The sequence below is a fragment of the Argopecten irradians genome, chromosome 10, assembly GCF_041381155.1.
Source record: "Argopecten irradians isolate NY chromosome 10, Ai_NY, whole genome shotgun sequence".
Taxonomy (NCBI): Eukaryota; Metazoa; Mollusca; class Bivalvia; order Pectinida; family Pectinidae; genus Argopecten; species Argopecten irradians.
In genome coordinates, this window is record NC_091143.1 from 29819891 (window position 1) to 29845199 (window position 25309).

The 25309-nt window shown below is 33.5% G+C and overlaps 1 protein-coding gene across 1 annotated transcript in view; it reads right to left on the reverse strand.

Annotated features, from left to right (window-relative positions):
* The window catches only part of LOC138333609 (BDNF/NT-3 growth factors receptor-like), a 122595-nt gene that overhangs the window by 35452 nt on the left and 61834 nt on the right, over positions 1–25309 (reverse strand). The window contains exon 2 of the mRNA XM_069282089.1: positions 9699–9773. Within this exon, the coding sequence (XP_069138190.1) occupies positions 9699–9773 (75 nt within the window). The remainder of the gene's footprint in view (positions 1–9698; positions 9774–25309) is intronic.

The following is a 25309-nucleotide window of genomic DNA, read 5'->3' on the forward strand; positions in this document are numbered from 1 at the left end:
TTTAATGCCGATGGTATCACGTTCACAGAGAAATATCAGAGCGAGCAGGCAGACAATTACAATAAAACATTGTTAAAATTTGATCGAGAACTTCAAAAAACTGTTTTTCTTAATTGTGATGATAAAAAGAAAGAAGCCAAAATAATACCAAAACTCCATTCTGTCGATGTCGACGAGAATTCATATGTCTAGTGTCATTAGCTTTTGAACGGCATCAATAATACCTTAATGTCATGTGTAGAAGACCATAGCGACAGCATGATTGCTTTACGTATTGTTCCAAGAATCGAGATAGTGGTTTAATGTCATACGTCTGTCAGTGTATAAACTCTAAAGACATTATTCATACAAATGTCAAATGCCATTCGATAGTCATTAGTAGTCTATCCTTTTGCATTCGTTTCGTCAGAGCGACCAGAACGTTGACCTAATTCTGTCTGGATGGATGGGAAAGCACCAAATATATTAAAAACTTTCCTTCATTTCCCGGAATCCTTTCAATGCAAATGTTGCATTACTACTTCGTTTGTCAAATGATTGATTTCGGTGATGAAGAACCGGTACGTTTGTTTCGATCATGCTAACATGATCTAGTTTGTAAAGCCGTACTTTGACATAAAATACTCAAATGACATTTGTTTGTCTTTCGTTTTGATAACAACATATAAAAAAGTCATATTCTTTTAAGGTCATGTCAGGGTTAGAAAGTTGAGAAAAACTAGAGCACTCGACAAAAAAATCTTCGACCAACGGCAGTAATAGGCAAGTGCCCCACGTGAGTTTCGGACTCGAAACCCAAAGACGAAGTGGTAATATATCAGAGTGCCAAGCAAGGTAAAGTTGGACAGTTATTCGTTATTCGAGCGTCACCTGTTTTGACGGATGCAGCCAAATTAAATAAAGTCTTTTTTTGTTTAATTCCTTGAAATAACTATATTTTCAGTTTTCCAGTAAATATTTAAAGCACAGACCTTTCTAAATCATTTGAGAGTCTTATTGTCGATAATAAATTATTTTACTGAAACCAAATCTTCAGTTGCGTTCACATTTATTTACTTTTTATCTCAAATGTATAAGAAGAAAAATATAAGAGTTAGACAGTTATATAATTGATTTGGATAATAATACTAACTAGCGGAACGCTCCTTGAGCTTCGGGTCGGATACAGGATCTCTGGGTCAAATAACACATCCTATATACATTACTTTCTGATTATCATAATATGTCTCCATCGCGACCGTCCAACGAGGAAAACCATCTAATGAATTTAAACACCACAAGGTTAAATAAATCAATTTCAGTCAAACGGGAATAATTATATCCGCAGCGGGATTCGAAGTCTGTTAATTTGAATTTGGGTATCGCTAACCTTGAAACAAGAAAGGTGATAAAAGTCATAGTCCGCTTGAAAATTCTCAACTGACTGTTTGAACGTGAGGTTTTTGCAACATTAACAGTAACGCATCAAACATCAAAGGCAAACGCCAAAATCAAACGCAACGCAACGTAATCAAATACATAATACTTTATCAAAATTCAGAAACAAATAAATAATAACGAGTTTCTGAAACGTACCAGCAGACCAACAGAGTAGAAGGAATTCTCCAAAAGGGTATCCATCTTCTGTTTCATCGCCGATAATAAGTTTCAACAAGAAGAAAAAGGACATTGGGTTGTTGAAACCATTTAAGTAGATATTAAATTACACGATGATAACAAATTGTCGACCGTACAACTCTCTTAGTATTCATTAACAAAATTCCAACGATACTGAAATTATCCATGGTATTATCTGTTAAAATTGCAAACTAGCATTTGCGATGTGGAATAAATACTGAAGAAAGTCCTCTACAATTTGATATTTACGTAGTTATGTGTGTGCATACGCCAACATCTCTAGGGTATTAAGCACCAAACCGATACGTTATGTCATGAAAGCGTGTTTGCAACATTTGATTATCGCCTTTATCATTGGTAAAAGGTGACCATTATCATATCAGTGCATTTGATTAACTAAAAGCTCAATAAAGGAGAAAACAAAACATCAAACGTCACCGTGTTGCTTTCATACATACGGTGACGTTTAAAGGATTTCTTAGCCATATATAAACAAATTTGATATCCTTTCGATACTAACAGTTTCATTCGCTGGATTTTACGTTATACAGAAATCGATTCATGTATCTAATAATTACCTCAAATTAGTGGATAAAGAAAACTAATGGGCCTGGAACACGATCTTAACTTGACATCTTCCCAAAACAATTTTGTAAATCGCATCTCGAACCAAAATTAAGGGATTTAGTTTGCCAATTGTGTATTTACGTCACGCGTTTTGGACATCTCGCAGCTGCTATTAAATGCGATTTAGATTTGTTCCATATAAACAAAATATCGGTCAAGGATCGAGAGTTGATTTATAATAACCGGTGACAGTAAAACTTCCTCTTTATAGCAACATAAGATGATTATATGGATGTTTAATCCGTAACTTATGTAGGTCAATTGCAGGATAAGACGAACAGGGGACAATACAGGATGTATGACGTCTGTTAATGAGCGTTTAACAATATTATGATGTCAATGACAAATTTGTTGGTAATGAATCAGATCAGTACATAATTATATAGATATATGTGTATGTATAACAATACATGCGTAGTTCACATGATATATCCTAAAATACATTTCATAAATCATTTAGAAAATGGAAACGACTTAATTGTTCTATTTCTCCAATGATAAGGAAACTTTTAAAATGGAACATTGTATTTCGTTATTTTACAAACAAATGGACTCTTAACTATTTCATTTACTGGTGATTAAAATATTACCAATTTCATATACCCAACTTTTACAAAAAATAAGAAAAAAATGAAAAGTGTTGAAAATGAATCTTCAAAGACAGATATTAAAAACAATGCTATTGATCCCAGTTGTTACTGTACGATACGTTTTTCGGTCTAGAAAGTAAAATTGTGAAGTGCAGATGTAAGACAAATGCAATGTCGAAAGGCTTACAGCAGAAGTCAAACACAGAGTCTTACTAAACAATGATATAGTGAAAGCTATAATCGGATTACTTGGCGGAAATAACGTCGGTACGCCTACACAATACTAGACGAACGTTTACACTAAAGTATATCCCTGTGGTACTTTTAATGTGTTGTGATTTGGGCTGGAACAATCTATAAAATTATGAATGGTTTAATTATTATGCAAGTTGGAAGCCTCGACAATTTTCATATCATGTGTATATATTGATAACATGGTATACCATAATTATAATCATTGTTAATGTATTCATTTGACTACAGTTTCAGGGTATATAACGTCACATGCCGACAGTTAAGAGATTATTAAAAAAGACAGATATGATTGTGCTATCCCGTTTAATGATAAAGTGCTTCGAATTCTACTTAAAGGTGGCATATCTCTTTTGCAATATAGTAACTTATCTTTAATTGCGAATTTTGTTATCATGCTATGTCGTTAGATACATGTAGGGACTTCTGAAGAGTTCAATCTATTAGATGCATATAATGTCAATAAAATTTTGTTGAAATTGAAATGTCGGTATTGGCTTATTCATGTATTTCATATTCATTTGTTTCTTTTCTATGTATTCATATTAGAAGAAAAAGAATCCATGACAATGCTACGTAGTACAGCAGTCTTATATCCACTGTGGGCGCATAGACAATATTTTTTCTCGGGGCATTTATCTTATTCATCTTTATACACCTTATACGGTTAGATGTTACATATTTAATTTTGATATCAATTTAATTACAGTAAACTACTTATTGTAACGCAATCTATTAGCACAGTCATGAATTTGAGCGTTTCTAATGATAGCTATACTAAAGTTATATAGAAAATAGGAAAGCTTTACAATACATAAACCGCTAACTCATATAAAATCTTAATACATATGATCATTAAAATTTCGATATGTTCGGTAACAACAGATGATCCCATGCCTTAATCTACTCTTGGTAAGAGTTTTGAGGAAACAACACCACCAGCAAAGATTGGCACCACTTTCACTGACCTGATTACTCAATCCATTCTTGTCGCATCATTTAAACTTACACGATATTTTACATATAAAGCTATATGGATATCACACAAATAATATTTCTAAATGTTTGCCTATCCTGAAATTCGATATTTGAATATTTGATACAATTGATAATTTGATCAAATTTGTTTGAGTACATGTAACGTTATTCATATTCATACAATGTCCTATGCTATCGGCCATAGGCTCTTTTTACTTTGTATACATTGTCTTTTAACAACCAAAATGCCTCATTGTATTTCAAGTGGTTTAATTTGATAGCAACTGAAGAGCCCATATGTCCCTGAATAAATAATTTATCCGTACTGTAGATAATATTTGTTTACCGGCGTTTTGTTTAAATTAAATCGATATATAACAATTCCCTCTGGCCCGCGTGTCTAACCCTTTGACACATTAAGTTATGAATGTATATGTTTCCTGATGTTCCAATTATTTGTTTACCATGGTAAATATACATTTTGAAATTTATAATCAATATTTTTCAATAATATATATTGTTTTGTTTGATGTCTGAACGTTTCTTTGATTTTAAAAATTGTTTTGTTGATCAACTCTGTACATGTATATATGTAAAAATATCATCATGACTGCAACAGTCCTCAAGATGTCTGAAAGAAATCGGAACACGTCGATGCTAATCTATAAAACTATTGCTAATCCTAACGATACAGACATGTTAATCAAATTATATCAACATCGTACATGTATATATCAAATTATACAGTATCAGCTGTTACTTGCAAAGCCGTTTGTCATGTTGATCATTCGATAAATGAACTACCCTAGATATTAAGAAGATGCGGCCACTTACAGTCCTGAAACCTCTATAGATTGTAATAAGTGACTATAGAAAAAAGGTGCAAAAGTTACCGGACCTTACGCTCCAAATGAACACCCGTCATATATTTCATTAATGATAAATACGATATAAATCATAGTCAATGGGATAGATAATCACAACAGACCTGCTACATCGGAATTATATCGATAAGTACGAAATAATTTACTATAGTGAGCTGTTCATTGAGCGGTGATAAGGATAATTAAATATAATTTGCTACTGTGGGATACGATACTGAATGACGTATATTGAGTGGGTATACGTATGATTATGATGATGATGATGAATGAGTGCATGAAGATGAGGAAGAATTTGTGTGCTGATGTCTGATGTAACTTTGCTATATTGAAAACTTCTGAAAAAAAAATCCGATTACCAATGGAAATAAAGTATAACTTATCTAATTCGGCCCTTGTCTAATCCGGTCCTTGTCTTATCCAGTGTATTCCGGCATCATTGTATGACACTTTTCCTTCAACATGCATAGTAAATAAACCGACCAAATATGCTGGTAAAATACTTCCAGATAAAATTGCACTTGTGCTCATTGGGCATTCTATTCCATCCGTATCATTGGTTGTCAATATATAGAACATTAAAGATAATCGGTGATTTTTTGTTATAAGTAACTTCTAAAATTCGTCACGTTAATGGTCAACTAAATAAATGAAAATATAACTTATTATGTTAAGTCATAAAACGAACACTTTTTACTTATCCACGGTTCGTATAATCTAAATATACTTTTATGTTATATTAGAGTATTTAAGGCATGTAAAAGACAAGAAAACCGACTTGTTTTGTTTGTTTGTTTGTTTGAGTTTTACGGTTTATCGATAACAAAGGTCATATAGGACCAAACTAGAAAACAGAGAATTTATTTTTGGTAAATTTGTAAAATCGAATTTGTTACAAGGCCTTCGATATGATGAGATGATAAAACAACACTTGAATGCTAACTCGAGTGATCCGTATGTCGATAATTTGCATAATCATATTAAATTACAATTTTGAATTAGAGATACAACACTATCGGAAGTTATTGTACTTGATTTACAAAGAAGCAAAGAAATGCTTAATCATTTTGGTCATATGGCTATCCAAATAAACATTGGAATGGATTTTGTAACATATATTAGATCGAGTTGTGATTAAAGACACCCTCAGCACGGATATTGGTGTAGCGGCAATATATTCTGATATTGAACATATACAGTTACTATTGGGGGAAACTCGACGCGAGTTGATCGTAGGTCTGAGCCTGATCAATTAATATCGTAGTAGGAATCACGTCATCCTCACGTACCCACCATGCTATTCAATCAGTTTAATCGTGACCTAGATTCCGGACAGACAGAGTGACTTATCACAATATTTTATTCCGATGCTGAGTGAAAAAATATATATCAAGTTCGATTAATTTTGAGAGGTTTTCGATTTATGCTTATCGATATGCTGATTCCCCACGCATAGTGAGTTATTAGTTTTATTTAAAAATGGTTATGAAATGAAATCGTACATATGCATCTGTTTTTGGGAACAAATAACTAACAGATGCAATGGCAGAATGTATTCAATTACCAGGATTCTTCAACTCGCAGCCCACGTACCCATCATGCTATTCAATCATTTAAATCGTGACCTAGATTCCGGACGGAAAAATCGACTTATCACAATATTTCATTCATATGCTGCAGAGTAACAAAAATATATCAAGCTAGATTAATTTTGAGAGGATTTATGCAAATCGCTATTTCGATTCAAAACGAATGGTGAGTTTTATTTGAAAATTGTTATGATAATCGTGCATATGCATCTGTTTTCGGGAACAAATAGCTGACTGATCCAATTGAAGAATGTATGCATTTGCCTGGATTCTTCTACTCGAAGCCACTAACAGTAAATTGCGTTTTGATTGACACGAACTTTCCAATATAAAATGTTACATTTACTACAGAACAGAAGCAAGGTAAATGTCAAGGGGTTAGCCTTACTTTTACAATGACAAACAACACGCTGCTTATGAATGTTGTGAACGGCAACGAACTTTTCCTATGAACTTTTTATTTTTTTTGACATCAAATACTGTATTCCGTACGAAAGCCGATTGGGCTCATTTTGGTAGAAGAAAAAAAATCGAGTTATTACGCGAGACTTTTGGCCTTATTACGCGAAACTTTCGCGTTATTACGCGGCACTTTCGCGTTATTACGCACGCGACACTTTCGCGTTATTACGCGATTTTTTTGCGTTATTACGCGAAAAATACTATATATAATTACATTGTTTAAGCCCTCGAAAGCCACATTTTGATTCCGGAAGCCATATTTAATATGGACGAGAAAGAACTTTGTCATCTATACCCATGACGATGTCTGGAATGGCGAAATTCGCTCAAAATAAATGTTGAAACATTGTTTTAATCACGTGTATCCACATAATATATAGCATATGGACTCGATTTATACTTTTTCATAAAAATCCATTTGATATTAGTGTCGTATCGATATTCCACTATCACATTGAGTTCATCAAGGTAGTGTATTATGGCCATCCTTTTTCTTGTTTAGTAACAAGCACCTCAAATAATCCTATTGACTTTCCTTAGAGAAAATTCTTATCTAACACCCAGCACATTTCTACAATGGCCTGAGAGTGGAATAACATGACGTACTTTGGAAGTAAATTACCTACTGTACTATGAGTAGGTGTACGTGTAGGCTATTATATATATAAAAAATTCAAAACCGGAAGCAAACACCTGTGTGTAATAACTCCAATTGACGGATTGCCAGCTGCCAATCAAACCGAACGTGACTTTGCATTTTGTATTGTTATTCTACGATGTTTGCTCGATATTGAATAGAAACACGTGCGTTTGTGAGCACGAGGCGTAGCTATCTTACACCTGGCAATCGATCAATTATGTTATAGGTACAGCACAACGAGACACTTTTGATCATTACGTTGTGTCTATACCGATGGTGTCCTATATCACACGCACATGTAGATCTATGATACAATAAGTTACTGTATTTATATTTTATATACATGTACCAGAGAATGCATAAAAATTATATTACCCGTGTACAACGAGTGATTTAATACATGCAGTGTCAGTGGCATTAACAAAATGGAAGAAAAATGTACAATGAACATTTTCTTAAACACTCCAATTTCAACAATTCCAAATGTAATAAAATGTTATCTGATGGCCATCCTTTTTCTTGTTTAGTAACAAGCATCTCAAATAATCATATTGACATTCTTCAGAGTCCTTTGATTCGGTTAATATGCATATGGTGTTGTACTGCCCCGGTAGAATATAAAATAATTTCCTCCGATTATGTAAATCGATGTGGTGGTATAACATCACCAGACTAAATATTAATTGTTTAAAAGTTTCGCGTAATAACGCCAAAGTTTCGCGTAATAACACCAAAGTTTCGCGTAATAACGCGATAGTTTCGCGTAATAACACCAAAGTTTTGCGTAATAACGCGAAAGTTTCGCGTAATAACGCCAAAAGTTTCGCGTAATAGCGCGTTAGTTCAAAGTTAAATTTATTTATTTTTTCTTCTACTAAAATGAGCCCAATCGGCTTTCGTACTTCCGAAATTTCTTCACGAGTAATTAAAAAATTTTCAAATCTCCATTAAAGGAATTAATTTGAAATCAATTGTGCATATTTTATCTCGGAATGACCAGTTGGATAAATCATTACGATTTATTCCATATTTCAGGAAAAATCAATTCATATATATAAGCATTTGAAACTGACTCCAACTTAACCAAATACTTATTCTTTTCATATTTTTGAGGAAACCAATTGATATGAAAGTTAACAGTTACTACAAAATATGCACATAATACATAATCATTTGAATTATGTTGCTATTCTTTGTTGTTGATCCATTTTCGAGTTTACATTCATAACCCATACATTATATCGCCTAGTGTCGGATGGAAATTTAATTACTGGTATATTTACCCGACTATACGGATGCATAATGCTTAGACATATACAATACCCAGTAGACCACTATAATTCGCGATGGCTGATTAGAATTAGTCCATCTACGGTAATACATATACACTGTAATACAATTGTAGACACAACAGCTAATTTGTTTTGGCCAATGGAAACACGTACATAGACAAAGATCAATTACATCAGTACCTCATGAGGACTTAGAAAATTGACTGAACTTCTGCATCAATAAGTATTCGTGTGAAGCAGTAGTTCTAAAATATTTACATCATCGGCTTAGGGAATTTTCTTCGTTTTTTTTCCCATTCAGTCTTAGTTCCATGAATTGCTTTTGTAGAGTTAGCCTACTTTTATTTACCTTTTTTTAAAAGTTATAATTGAATAGACGGTCGTCTACGGACGCTACATTAATTTGAACACGTTCGTATCTAAAAATAGAACATCGTTACAACCTTATTTAGAACTTGCGTCTTGTAACCTTGGCAATCTACGCCAGTGATACTGTTAATTAAATCTATTTTCATGTGGTATTATAAATGGAAAATTGATAACATAACAAACGAACACATAACACAAATAATCGAAACAACTACCTGCTTCGAACTTCTACTACACAATACACAGTGGGCAATAGAATAATGCAAATCGCAAAATCCTACACCAGTGAAATTAACCAACTATATACAGTGACGAAACTAATGGACCCTGAAATATCGATTTTTGTGTTGCTTTCAGTTGAAATATATTACGTACATTGACAGAAAGTCTAAGGTACTTACAATTCCTTAAGGTCAGGATAATGTTGTAAAGAGGCATTCGTCAATTCTGTTAAATTGTTCTGGTCCTCGATAATTCTGAAAAGGAAAAAAAGGAGTTAATACATGATGCAAATGTGTCGGTTAATTAGCATTTAATGTTAATAGTACAGTATGAAACATAAACACAAAATTAAAAAAAAATACGAAAACCTATCGAAAAACCCAACAAAGCTAGGAAGTTTAATGGTTAACATTCATTCCATATCATGTCATTTAATTGGTTACAAGCACAGTCCGTTATAGACATATAAACAACAATTTATTTGCTTTGGCGAAGAATAAAATCCACTAAATTATAACAATGAATTTGTTTTAGACGTGTTCGTTACAGATGTGTTTCACTGTATATGTAAACAATTTCTATTTTGCAGATGAAAAGGAAACGATTGTAATCAATCTCAATCAAGAACTCTTGTCAGCGTTATATCCTCTCCTTCATCCTAGTGACAAATACATATTGGTTTATCTTGATGTACGAGTAAGAGACTTGGTTTCGCAATCGAATGCGCCAAGTCTTACTCCCTGACATACATCTTTTATCTAATTGCTGATCGTCGTTATTCCGGGAAAGTATAACTATCGCTTTTCACTGAGGGAAATTAATTTATTAACTTGAATATTCCATAGTCTCTTTTAAAATGTCTTTATATATATATATATATATATCTTTTCATTGATATCTTCAAAACAGTGCTTGTCTTTCATTGATATCTTCAAAACAGTGCTTGTAGTCTTTACAGTGAGAGTACGTTTTTTTTTAAATGTGTTGTCAATTTATCACTAAAACTTTGTGTCAATTGAAAACATTTTTTAATTACGGGATGCAGTCCTAATATTAAAAGGAAATCTGAATCAATGAAATTAACATCTTCTGTTTTATTACATAACGCATACAATCGCAAAGGCGTCGAAATTGTTTAAGTTTTTAAAATCACACATATCGATTAATTCACATTTCATTAGTGTCATTTTTCCACAACGTGCTTGGCATCAAAGAATAACAACCAACAATCAAATTTCAATTTAGGGAATTTGTTTGCGAGGGTCAACGATTTAAGCTTCCAAAACACGTAATTCTGATTCTAATTTCCATATTTGAAGAAAGTAATTTGGATTTCATTTGGTGTGGGGCATTAATACTAACAGCAGCGGGGATAATTAGCATTTAACGAAAATCGGAATTCTAACGCAACCACATTTTGACCCCATTCCCTCGATCTTTAGCAACTCGAACAATCCGTTTATTTCGACAAATTATTCATTATATATTGCTGTATGTTTAAGTTAACGCGTTGCAGTCGACTTTTGTTTAATTACTTGACTATTTTCGGTAATTACTACAAAGTTTTTAATTGTTTGTTCACTTGTTGGATATATCAATATCAATATGCTCAATCAAGACGTGTCACGAATGCTAGTCAGCTATGCCTCCTAATTGTGTCGAATTAGGGGTTCTTAAAAAAGGTAGCATGCGGTTAGTGTTCTGTCATATTCTATTTATTTAACATATATACCTAGCCTTGTCATAACTTTTTTACACTCGTACTTGTCAAAATGATCGTTGCGTGACATATTCGCAGCGTAAACTATAACAACACTACTAAAAAAAAGACTGTGCTTTAGCCAAAACGAACAAAAAAATGAAAATTCTCTCTTAAGACAAAAACATCGTATTATGTCCCTCGCTGTTTGTAGCGTCGTTGTAACGTTAACGGGATGTATGAGTTAGGAGAAGCCTTTGTACGGATAACCTGTTAAAACGGAAGTCTAGAATAATAAGAAAGTTACTGACATGATGATATTTTGTTTAGTCTATAGTAATAGATGATAGCGGAAGTGTATTATAGGGAAAATGCGAAACTAACTGACGCAAAAGCTAACTTTATTTGCTGTATGATGTAATTATTGCATGAAAATGTTTGAGCAACAACATTTCACACAATCGTTAATACCGCTGATTAAAAAATTACCGCTTCGTTACAACCGAGCTCTGGTAAAGGTATCTAAATAACGAGAAACATCCAAAATGTTTATTTGACTTTGCTAATTACTTTTTGATATTGTAGAGTCATTTTACTATGGTGAACTTTCTGGAAGACGGGTATATTATGCTATAGCAAGCCGCTTCCTTGACGGTGCGATGTTCTATTGAGCAAACCCTGATATTTCCGTATTGTTTGGCGAATACAATAAAAGACCTGATTATCCTTCACAAGAGATCATTTAAAAAGACTATCATCACATATGAAGAATATAGTATGATAATTGCTTTCGTTACATTAGGTTAAGCGTCTATCACAGTATCTTTTTATCTTTATATTTTTTATGTTTAATGACATGAAAACAAACCCGTTTGGCATTTTAAAGATGCTTAATCTTGGAACAGTACATCTGTATAATTTGTAGTTAAGATAGTTGTTAGACATGACACTAAAAAACCTACGTCCCGGTGTCAGAAACTTCCCTCTCCTTTTAAATAACAATGTCTAGACACCAATACCTCCAGTCCTATATATCAAAGCAGTATATGATCCATATAACCCACTGACGGAGACATAATAACAAAAAAGTAAATAAAAATGTAAATTTTAGGAAGTAAAGTGCAAAACTACCACCAAGTACAAAGTAACTCTTACAACTATATTGCGTCCTAGGATTGTGAATCACGTCATATTGACTACCCTACTGGTTTTAGAAGTATACAATAAAGAAAATTCATCATCTTTAAAAAAAACCCATTAAATAATCACATATATAGACTCGATGCATTGCATCGTCTTAAAAACAACAATTCTAGAATAAAAAATCACAAATATTGGTTCCAGTGCATTGTTAATTCAAATATATAAAAAAGAAAAAAATAACAAAAAGAAACAAATCACATATATCGGCTCCTGACAGATGCAATGAGAGAAATGCAAAATCACACATATTGGTTCCAGAATGATGCAAAAAAGAAAATACATCGTCTCTCATAACAAGAAATAGATAAAAACAACAAGAAATAGATAAAAAAACAGAATCCCGAATTTCCTGCAGTCTGACTGAAGACGCACCTAATTCCACCTAGCATGCTTGTCTCAGATCTTTGATAAGGAGCTCTCCTTATTAGCTGACCTTAGCTCTTGATTGGACGTTCGTCATAATCAAACTAAGTCCGACCAAAATAAACGTATTTTTATCGTATACCTACACAGTTACATGACCACCATTTACTAATTAATTTTGTCTCTGGTTCTAGATATGAAAGATTTCTCTGTCAACTCCTAGGGTATGACAGATTGCGAGTAGTAATCTCTTTAACAGGAAGCTCCGACAAAACAAGTACGTGACGTCATGAATTCATACCTATCACTGTAGAAAATCTAGAAAAAAAATCAGTTAGTTTCAGATATACATTCTGATATACATTACAATAAATATATATTCTTTTCTTCATTACAATTGTCACAGCCATGTAGTAGAGTTTTAGTGTTAAAATGCGAGTGGGGAATATTACAGTGGCTTGGCTTTCCTCCGCCAACAAACCGTGCACGTCCTTACATGATCCTGGCTGTTAATAGGACGTTTAACTAATAAAACTAATAAAAACCAAACAGTTCAAGAAGGGTTTTCTTATCCCGGGTGAAGGTTTACGTTCGTAAAGGGTATGAAAAAGTTCTTATTTAAACACACACACAAATCCATTAAAAATTCAAATAAGATTATAAACAACATTTGAGCAGTGTCAAAGACTTTGATTCTTGGTAAAGCTATTTGTAGAACTGGGAACACTATGGCAGAATTTGTTTTATTTATCACCGGCGCCTACGTATAATTTGACAAATGATTGAAATTCCTACATAAAATATGGAGTATACAGTCATAAATTACAATGTAACTGTACACAGGGGTATAAGGCTTACCAAGCACATATCTGTTTCATATCGGACGGGGCTTTGTAGTTGATCAATATCTGGTTCCGACTAAATCTTTCACGAGATCTCGACTTAGCCGACTGTACTGTTCCAATGCTATTTATCCCCTTGTGATAAAATTGCATTGTGTTGACGTTTCAGTACTGTTCATTTGTTAAGAGAAGATATCGGTATGCGTGTCTGGTCTACTATACCTATCTAAAAGCGAAACCATTATCTGTCTATCAGTCATTGGAGCTAAGAAAGCTAATATATTGCAGCTACTTAACTGTACATGTATATCATGTGTTTCGAGGATTTCCATATTTCCATATAAATTGTATAATACAAAAATGAATAGTTATGTAAAACAGCGGAAATGCACCCGGCACAGGAATCGAACCTGGATTCCTACCAACGTAGTAAACCATTAACCATCTAAGCTAAAAACTAGAAGCAACATTGTCCCGAGCCTTTTACACAACAAAAGAGATTGGTAAATAAAAATAATATTAAAGAGACAAATACAAAAGTGTTGAAGAAAATAGAAGTCCACAGTCGAAAGTCAGAGGGGTACATACTGAAAGCAATCAACAAGTAAGTACTGACATGTTTTACAAGCTCAGAATTAGTTTGCCTCTACATGGTTGTGATGTAAGTGTATTTTTCTATTATACATCTTCACACAAGAGATCTGTTTAAAATAATTCACTTGAAAGTCCTAAAATTGGACCAGGAACATTGTACGTAATGCCAATATCGAACAATTTAGAAATAGAAAATTAATTATTCAGAGGTTGAAACCAACACATATCGAATACATTTGTGCGTTCTCCTAACTGACAACGTTCTAGGGTACGCTCGAGGTCTAGGACTGACATCAACATGAACTTAAAACTGTCAGAAATCTTCAGAAAATTGGTATTTAAATAATAATAATAAAATACGTCATCATATCTTTGTGAAAAAATAAATGTTCAACTATATACAATGTCCCTATACCCCTTTGTACTAATGAGTTCTTGTTTATATTAACCACAGGAAAAGAAAACATTGGTTTCCAACAGCAAGCAGTTCTCCCATTCCAAGAGAGTGGTTAAATACTCAAGGCGATATCATTATAAATATATTGTCAGTTGCAATTGAATTCTCACAAGAGAATATATATTATCTACAAACTGTAATTTTTCACTGATACACAACTATTTCGATGATCCGGATGTCACGCTCAGCAAGTATTAGTTTGTGTCCGGAGAAACCCCGGGTTCATGTCGGTCGGAAATCGATACCCGGCCAACTAGATGAAAGACGCTAAACTTGACTCCATCCGACCACGGTCTCTACTATTGAATTCAAATAATTTAGAATTGTAGTGTAAAATTTTTTAAAGATACACTTTTCATTAGGTTAAGTGTATGAAATTCGATGAAAACTACTTTTGCAAAATTATCGTCCAGTTTTTATATTTTGTCCTATATCAAGTTCGCTTCTGAAATTAATGTTTTTATTCGCATTAAAACTAAGCCTACGCGTTTTGAACTACATAAAAATCGTACTAATACATTTAGGCGAAATTGCAATCCAATAAATGATAATAAAGCCTACCGACATTTTTTAGAATTTTTATTTATTTATCTGTTAATGATATTTCGCAGCAGGCAACCCCTGCGGTAAAAAACAACAGTTTCATTACGCATAATCCGTCTTGTTTATGACTGTAATTACACAACAATAGATGACGGTTTCCCGCAGAACTATTAAATAGTTATTATTTGTTTAAGATGAAAGGGACACGATCCCACACATAATCTACCTTTAGGTTGTTTCGTCTACTACTGAACGCTCCACATTTCAGTCACAAACCCGCGAGGCGCGACGTGTTTCAGACAAAAACAGAACTGAAACAATATGGCCGCTGACTATTGCTACGTTATATGGGGTTGCACGAGAACGGATGCCTTTAGGGAGCTATTTGTGTTCAATATTGTCTGACATTACTAACTTATAGGTCATTGCCCCGTATTTCACAGCTGCAGGTTCTTCACCTTCTTTGATGGGAAGCCAATGGAGCATAATGAATAAATTTTTAGTCTCCGAGACAGTCGTAGGCAGACGCAATATACTTTAAACTGATGCGCACCTTCTCATCATCATTTCATGTATGCATGTTTCATCAAATATACGCACGTTTACAAGGAATCAAAATTATTATTTTGATAATTTCGATTATGTTTTGATAAATGAAACGAAATTATCGTGGCATTGAAGACCAAGGTGTCGGTATATATCCTTTTCATGGGATACCTCCTACAATTTGAATTTGAAACCGATCGATTTAAATATGTCATTATCCTAATCAGTTTCAGTACCATTTCCCGCATTCTATCAGTGATTTTGTATCTGTTGATAACTTGTGATTCGACATTCTATTATTTGGCCGTATGGCTCTGTTCAGTCTGTCATGCTTATAAAATCCAATTATTGGTATTTATGAAGTCACTCTTTAAGAATAAAAAAAAATAAATCCTGACTTGACATCGCGATATAATACTTGCATATTAGCTAGCATGAACATCAGGTCCATTTTAAAAAATGAGAGTAGAGGCAAATTATATCGGAAATACAAATATTTCGAAATTGCTTAAATGCACTAATTAGACATTATTCCAGTAGCAAAAAATGGTTATATCTTGTTTTGTTAAGAACTGCGTAGTAAGTTAAAAAATAACCACTTTTAAGTGATCGATTCCCATTAAGAATCCAGTGAACATGATTATGTCCAACATAAAGCTGCCACTTTGGTCCAGACACCTGTCCTTTCCGTTTGTCATCTGAATTGTCGTCCGTGTTGATTAATGGCTTCGTAATGTCTGTTTCCGTTTTTACTGTGAGACATACTTCAGTGCCATAATGTCATATATACGAATTTCTCCCATACTTCATAGGGATATCCCGCGGTTGGTAGGGAAAAGATAACTATTTTACACAGGGGGGTGTAAGACAGCTTACACGCGCTAGACAATAACGTGACGTCATCAATACATGCGGCGTAACTGTGCCGCGCATTGTAGATGACGTCATCAATTTTGACGCATAACGACGTTCCTGCGATGATGGCGCGATGAAAAAGCTGGAAACCAAGTTGAATCTCTCATCATTTTTTCTACTTAGTATGAGAGAAAAAGAATCAAACATGGGTCTGTGAAGTGGACAGGGATATCTCAACTCTCGTGAACGCCTCGGGTTGACCGGCCAAAATCTTTCACTGGGGTTGAGATATCCGTGTCCACTTCAGTGACCTATGTAAGATATTTCATGGTTGTCAACAACTTAATCATTCACAAGATCAACGGCCAAATTTGTATAATCTAAAACCAAAAGCGAAAAATTAAAAAAAAAAAAAAAAAGGAGCGATGAACAAACAAAATAAAACGATTTTCGTTTAACATTTTCAAGATAACATTGTCATTGATAACAGTAGAAATAAACATCTAAACGCAGATGCAGATGTGATTAGATTTTTATTGGGCACGGGAATTTAACATTGGATAACATATATTGTGATTGCGTGATGAACAGACATTTTATAAAAAAAGCATGCGTAGTAACGGTTAATGTTTTAGTTTTTAGAATTTTAATTTAACTTTTTCTAAACAAAAACATATTTCTCACATACACGTGTTTTTACACAAGAGTAGTACATGTCGCTCAACTACTATTGTTTTGATATTGATTAATATTATCATTGAAATGAATTTTTTTCACTCACTTGAATCGCAATTTTATTAGCTTTTTTTCACAGTATACAAAGACAAATACAAAAGAAACATCTCTTTCACTCTCATTTTCTCACTTATAATATTCAGTACATTTTGAATACCTTGGTTGCAATCCCCAGTAGACTATTTTTTAATATTACATTTTTGCAATGAAAATACACATACTAGATTACATTTGTAGCGCATTTGTATAACATTTCTCTATGCGTAATGTAGTATTTATATTCACATATTATTAAGTTTTAGCCACATGTGATAGTAAACCCCACTTAAGATTAAAGACATAAGTTTGCCATTGCACAAGAATGATATTAAAGTTACCACAATTTTGCGCACTACAATTCATGATGCAGTGTCCAAGCAATTAAGAGCATTTGCTTGTTAACATTTAAACATTAATTATTATGCATACCCCGCAATATCCAATCTGTGATGATTAATTGCCAACTTTTGCACCATCCAAATTCAAAATGTAAAGACTATAAGAGCAAGTCAATAAGTAAGCATCCTAACTGATATCAAATTGATACCCCAATCTGCTTTATCGATGAAATTGCCTTCCAATGCACTTACACCAACGTTGTTGACATCAGTCCGGAAGTTCGTATGTACCGAGATCACAGAAGAAAATATGTTGTACTAAAACGGCATCTTCATCGTCACGACACAATGCATTATTAATTACGTTGGACACAAGGTTGGTTGCCTGTTGTTAAGACGCTGATCTACTGGCAGGGGTGTTTGATACCACCCAATAAAAGCAAAGGACAGGTTCGAAAGAAGGTGATATCTTACAATATCATTGGTTGTATCTCAGGCTGTCTCCGCGACACGAATTAGCAACGTCATCGCATTTTTTTCTAGAATAGGTTTACTTATATACATCCGCTGGCTGGGTTGTTTTTATCATTTGTCCTGAAATTAGCCATCGGTTTATTTTTCATGATCACGTGATAGAACTGTAGGATGACTCGCATCGAGACTCGTTCCTGTGGTGTTAATTGGTTAAATCACGATCGAGATTTACAATAAAGAATGTGTCTTTCCAAGGTCTTACTTTGTAATCAAAGTAGTTCTAGATTTATCTCCATCAGCTGCACGGTGCTATTCAGTAAACCCGTAGCAATTATACTGAGAAATACGTGGAAGCCGACGTTATGTTTACATTCCCTTAAGAGGATTTTTAGCGTTTCACGTCTATCTTGAAGACGAATCTGCAACATACTCTTCTATCTTAATTAGTTCGAGATGAATAAGTATTTTGGATACTATTTACAGCGTCATATATCAACCGTCACTGCATAAATCAAGAAAGCTCATTGCAAAAGAAGTTTGATTCAATTCCCCTGCAACAGATTAACGTATTTTTACCAGCATCTGACTCCAATCAACAATTAAGATGTACATCTTACATTTTTAGGTATAAAGTGATGGTAGCGGAAATATTCAGTATTATCTTCTTAAATATAATATCATTCATATGCTGCAAAATCGCACGACTACCCTGTATCTGTATACTGCAGTATTATCTGCACTTGTGGGTAGGTATTGACATAATGTGTTGTTGGGCGTAATGTCATACTTTTCTGAAGAAAAAAACCGATATTTCTCTCACCACGTATTGACGCCACAAACAATACCTACCCGTTGTAACATCCAAATATGCAAATATGCAAAGACGGCATACCAAACCAGCGTTTCAATGATCCCGCATTTCAACAACTATCATTTGTCTTGCAAAAAATAAATTATTGTCCATATTTGCACACCGATTTGGTCATAAATCGAATAAATGACGTCAATTTGTCTGTGTAAAACAGTTTAAATGATAAACTTTATACATTGAAGATACTCCTAACATCTCAGAAATCATTCTGGCTAACAGGGGACACATTTTATTGAGTTATTATTGTGTGAATGTATGTTCCACTATGTTAACGTAGACATGTCTCTCTATTTCAGCGCTATTGGTCCAGACAAATGTCTTTCTAATCAAATCATGATGCAATTACATCATGTTGAAGGATACTTCGTACAAAGCTACAAAACATAACAGATGAATTGTCTTCTATTCGTATAAAAAGATCTTGGTGCATACGGACTTCACTGGGCTGATAATCGTGTATCTGCGATCCTATGTCGATTTTAAATAATGCCTTGACAAAAGTGTCAAATCATTTCACAATTAGCATCAAACTGTGAATTGCTTGTGTCTTGTACCATATTACTTCTTGTTTTGAGATATAAGCTAACTTTATCAACATTTCTAGTCCGTTAAGAGGCAGTTCAAGTTTCCAAAGCAGCGATATCACATGACAACGACTCACAGAATTATGGAGAAACAATATTATTCGCGCTGTTACTTCAAGATAGAGACCAATTAGGAGGAATCCCTAATACATTCATACGTGTCTAAACATACATATGTACCTTTAATACTAGTTAAAATGCTAACTAAAGATAGATCTGATGTCCGATTTGCCTTTGAAAGATTAATTAAGGAACAGAATTAGGTACAAAATCGATGCTAATTTCGTGATAAGCCTTGATTTATTACATTCAGTTTTATGACGTTGATTGTAAAATTATATATTAAATCTGATAATTCTTCTTGAAATTTGTCTATATGCAATCCATAGGAAATCCAGTGTTTAAAAGTGTTGAAAACCATACAGCGTGTGAACAAAACTAAACAGAACATGTATACAGTGTTAAAATCAATAACATAACATAAAGTCAGTAAAATACCAAAATCTCTATAGAAATAGACAACACAGAGTCTTAAGATTAAGACAAGAATTCCTATGAAAATTATTTTAAAGAGAAGTATAAGGGAACCTGACCTAGATTTCTCGAAACTAACCAAAGTAAAAACTGACAAAAGTTTTGACATTAGTTAAAATTCGACTAAAGTCTTACATTTGTTTCGAGAAATCGGAGACCGGTTTTCGCAAAGACCAAATGATTTCAATGCTGACTGACATCATCAAAAGGGAGTTAAAATATCAAATGTAGATTTTCCTCTTATGGTTTTTTCCATTGTAGTTGAACAAAAGATGTTCTGTTTTTAGAATACAACTGGCCCAGGGTTAGATTATGCATGTAGTTACAATATTAAATGGAAATATTTATGCGCTTATTACCCTGTCAAATTGAGAAACCTATATCTTAATTTCAATTTCGATGTTATTCGTTTATCATTTGGAAATATGGAGTGCCTTCGATATAATTTCTTGTTTATTATACAAGCTGTCAGCCATAATGCGACTTATTTAAAAGCATGCCATATAAATATCACTCATATTTGCCGTATTAAAGCAGAGGTATTCTTTTCAAAAATTCTCGTATTCATAGGAAATATTAAACAATCACCCTATTACACAGTTTCAGTAAGGACTGGTTCTTCAAATGTGATAATCAGTTATTGTTATAACTCTTTTGAACCATAAAGGTGGCGTAGTGCAAGACTTGAGGGAAACAAAATAACAAGCCTGAGGTAGAAAAACGAGAGAAAACGAGACCTATAGAACAAAATTACTTCAATAACGGTAATTTTGAAAGGATTAAAGGATTGCTTCATGGCCGGAAACTCATTATTAGATGATATATTTGATCATTACAGTAATGAAAATTACCTTACTGCGTAAACAGTATCCACAGCTCTGCTGGCTCTACGGATAAACCATTTTAGCTTTATTCATCTTTTAACGAGCATAAGAGCCCAGAGCACGGCCATACATTTACCTTTTATCGGAGAAGCTGTTAGAATTTTAATTCCATAAAGTACTTTTGCAGATTGCAGACACAACAAAACAATCTGATACAGGTAGCACTGGCACACCTGTTCATGCAACATAGAAATTCATTTTCGATTGATTGAAATTGCATTATGAACATATGGGACGTTGGCGTCGAAAAACGTAACATGTAGATGATAAGTTTTGATTATGCTGGATTGTCATTGGTAATACGAGTATTATATGACTTGTCTATGCTTTATTTCCAACTACCACACATATTATCACTGTGTGTGTATATATATATCTGTCCGTTATCGTCTAAAGTCAACACATTGATCACTGTGTATATATCTGTCCGTTATCGTCTAAAGTCAACACATGTGATCACTGTGTATATATATCACTGTGTATATATCTGTCCGTTATCGTCTAAAGTCAACACATCTGATCACTGTGTATATATCTGTCCGTTATCGTCTAAAGTCAACACATCTGATCACTGTGTATATATCTGTCCGTTATCGTCTAAAGTCAACACATCTGATCACTGTGTATATATCTGTCCGCGTAATCGTCTAAAGTCAACACATGTGATCACTGTGTATATAACCTGTCCGTTATCTGTCTAACAAGTCAACACATGATCACTGTGTATATACTGTCGTAATCGTCTAAGTCAACACATTGATCATTGTATAATCTGTCCGTATCGTCTAAAGTCAACACATCTGATCACTGTGTATATATCTGTCCGTTATCGTCTAAAGTCAACACATCTGATCACTGTGTATATATCTGTCCGTTTAAATACATCTGATCACTGTGTGTGTATATATATATCTGTCCGTTATCGTCAAAAGTCAACACATCTGATCACTGTGTATATATCTGTCCGTTATCGTCTAAAGTCAACAATGTATCAGTCTTAGTTTCAAAATTCGGAAAACACATTTGTTTCTCTGACGTTCTTTTTATAACTTCTCAAGGTTGCTATTTTACCCGCCAACGAAATGTCAATTTGAGATGGATTAAAATGGAGATAAACCAATCCAACAGTAAAAGAAATTATAAGTGCAAAGACGAAGCTAATACTTAATGAGCAGGAACGAAATATACATTTTCGAAAAAAACAAGAACGTTGAAGTTGTACATGTTAGTGATTCCTGTTTTGTAGATGGTTCCGCTATCACAATAAGATCAATGTTAAGAGTAATTCGCGTAACGTAACCATGGAATCGGCATCAGATACATACAATAGAAATATTCATAAAAGAAATGGTATTTCCATGCAGAATAGCACCATTCGAAATTACTCATCTACTCAAGCGAGGAATCAGTTTCAGAGAAAAATTATAAGGCTTGTAAATTTATTAAGTTCTTGATGATTCGTTCGTGTTTCTATATTCAGAAATTACTAAAACCATTCCTAGGGAATGGACCATAACATGCCTTCATTCTCTGATAATCATTATATTACCAGATATTGCGCGTCGTACGATTTTTGGAATTGGGAAATCATGATACAAAAGGAACATTTTTCAATCGCTTTGTACTTAATCAATATTGTAAACAACATTCAGAGCAGAGTTTCTCTCGGTAATTTTTAAAGTTTTGTTTCTGTCTTCTGGAAGAGTCTATCGCTTCCGTTTATCGATTGATATGAAAATACCCTCACACAAAACTTCACAGTGTATGATTCCCTCGGAGAAAATGACATACACTTTGACGAGAGACATTGCAGTACATCACCGTAAACTAATGCGTAGCACTAGCATAATGTCGTCGGCAGACAATTAGATAAAATAAGTAGAGATATATCGACGGAAATAAGAAACATCTCTTTACGTACATCACATTTTATAGATGGGAGCTTAAGAGTCAGAAGATAATTTGGAAAATTCAAATAATTCTCTAAGCTTCTAGTAAGGTCGATATAAATTTACACAGTAACACATTTTTGGAATCGTAAAATGCCAACTAAACATTTATTATTTACAATTATAGAGAGTGGAATATGTTTCACAACCAATAAATGTGCCTTTACAGATGTTTGCGTCGTGATTTATCAATATTATAATGGATCTTTACTACTTTTCGTGTACGATATCCCTTTATTATGTGCAATCTCATACGTCAATACCTTTTATTTCTCTATTTGTGATAATATCTATCTCCACGTTGTAGAAATATACTGATACTTATTTTCAATTCGATATAAATCTTCTGCAATTACGATGTAATGCATTTAAAGCGTTACACTATTCGTCATATTTCACAATTAGCCGGAAATGTTCGTTTATTTGTATAGCTTCATAAAACCATTCATTTCCGTATGCAAGTTACATTTTGTAGATAATTTTGTAGTTAAGAACCATCATTTCGAAATAGTTTCAGCGTGTTTTGATAAATTACATATATACATATAGCGATTGGCTATAGATAAATACGTTTGTTGACTGTTGTCTATGTTCCTTTTCAAAATTGTTTTAAAATTCAACCAATCAAACGACACCAGTGTGTAGTGAACGTCATATTGAACACCATTGGTTGACAAGTATAGCCAATGGGATTGTTGGATTTGTTTTTTAACAAAACAAGGAAGAGGTTACTCTTGAGCATTAAAGAATATCTATTAAAGTCATTGTGAAAGATAATAAGTATTAATCCCACGTAGCCTTAATCCTCATGTACGTGTTTAAGTGATTATACCATGTTAAACAATCAAAATCTTACAACACCCAGTAAAGAAAATAAATTCAGCCAGGGCTGTTATTCCGCTTAATGGACATGTTCAATAATTAGTGCATAGAAACTGTTAAAACTAATTTACTCGGAACACGCAAAAATTTGTTAAGATGCTTTATAATTGATTATAACAATTCATGCATATTTGTTATTTAGTTACTTAACACCCAATAACAACTCATGAGTTCCACCTAAACATGCCAACTACAATTCGCCACGTCTGATGCAGAATCCTAACTTAAACAAACGATTTTATCGCACACCATAAAAACCTCCAAAGTATCTTCTGATTAAAATGATGGCATCTCAGAAATGCTAAAATGTTCACTGACAAACCAAAACCTTGTGCTTTTTGCTGAAAGCTTTCTATCATTAACCATTCAAGTGTGTAACTTTCTGATTTATTACGGTGTATTTCCACTGCCTTAATCCATACTTAATACCATGCACTTTGTAAGATAAGACAATTTACATATTTGTGTTTAGCATTCAATTTTCATTCTTGACAATGATAATGTCTATTTGTGAAGTGTTTATTTGCTGATAAACTACCAACGGACCTTTGACTTGGCACAAATATTTTAAAAAGCATTTAAAAGCTTCTGAGCAAACGGCATCATGGGATTATGGATTATTAGAAAATCCAGACATTAATAGCAATCAATTAATAATTTGAACACAGAAACAACAATCGTTTGTTATTGTTTTGTAAATCATTTTGCCGCTATGGCCTTTTAGGCATACCCTTATAAAGTATGTGGGGTGTTCCAAATGCTCATGTGGTTTTGGTATTTTTGTGATATGTTTCTTTGATATATTACAAAACAAACTTTTATCTATTTTGTATAGTGCTATCTCACTGAAGTATACAGTAAAAGATACAGAACTACACATCCCAAGTCGGATATAGATATAAGTAACTTGTGTTTTTTAACTTGAAACGCCTGCTGGTATACATGTAAATATATGTAAATATATACACGATCATATTATTATCGTTATCCCATTCACCCATGAATGTTTAATGGACTATCCACACCCTTAAAGAAGAAGATTCCAAATGTATTTTAAGGGGTGAGTGTGGTAAATATGTTTTAGATAAGTATTCATTTCACCATAACAAATAACGCAGCATTTGTTTTGTTTTCGTCGTGTCACAAAATCAATTATGGTCTTCTGTGGAATGTAAAGACACATACAACCTTGGTTCCATGTTTAACATCCAAAAAGTAAGCTTTTAGTGGTTTAACGGATAACGTCGATGAAAGCATCCAACAGAGGCAAGCTGAAATTGAAATAATCAAACGGGAAAAACAATAGGAAAAAACTATATTGCTGGTAATATCAGCAGTGGGTTGCGTGAATCTGTAAGGTTTTAAAGGCCAGCCACATTTGCATAAGGTTGGAAATGA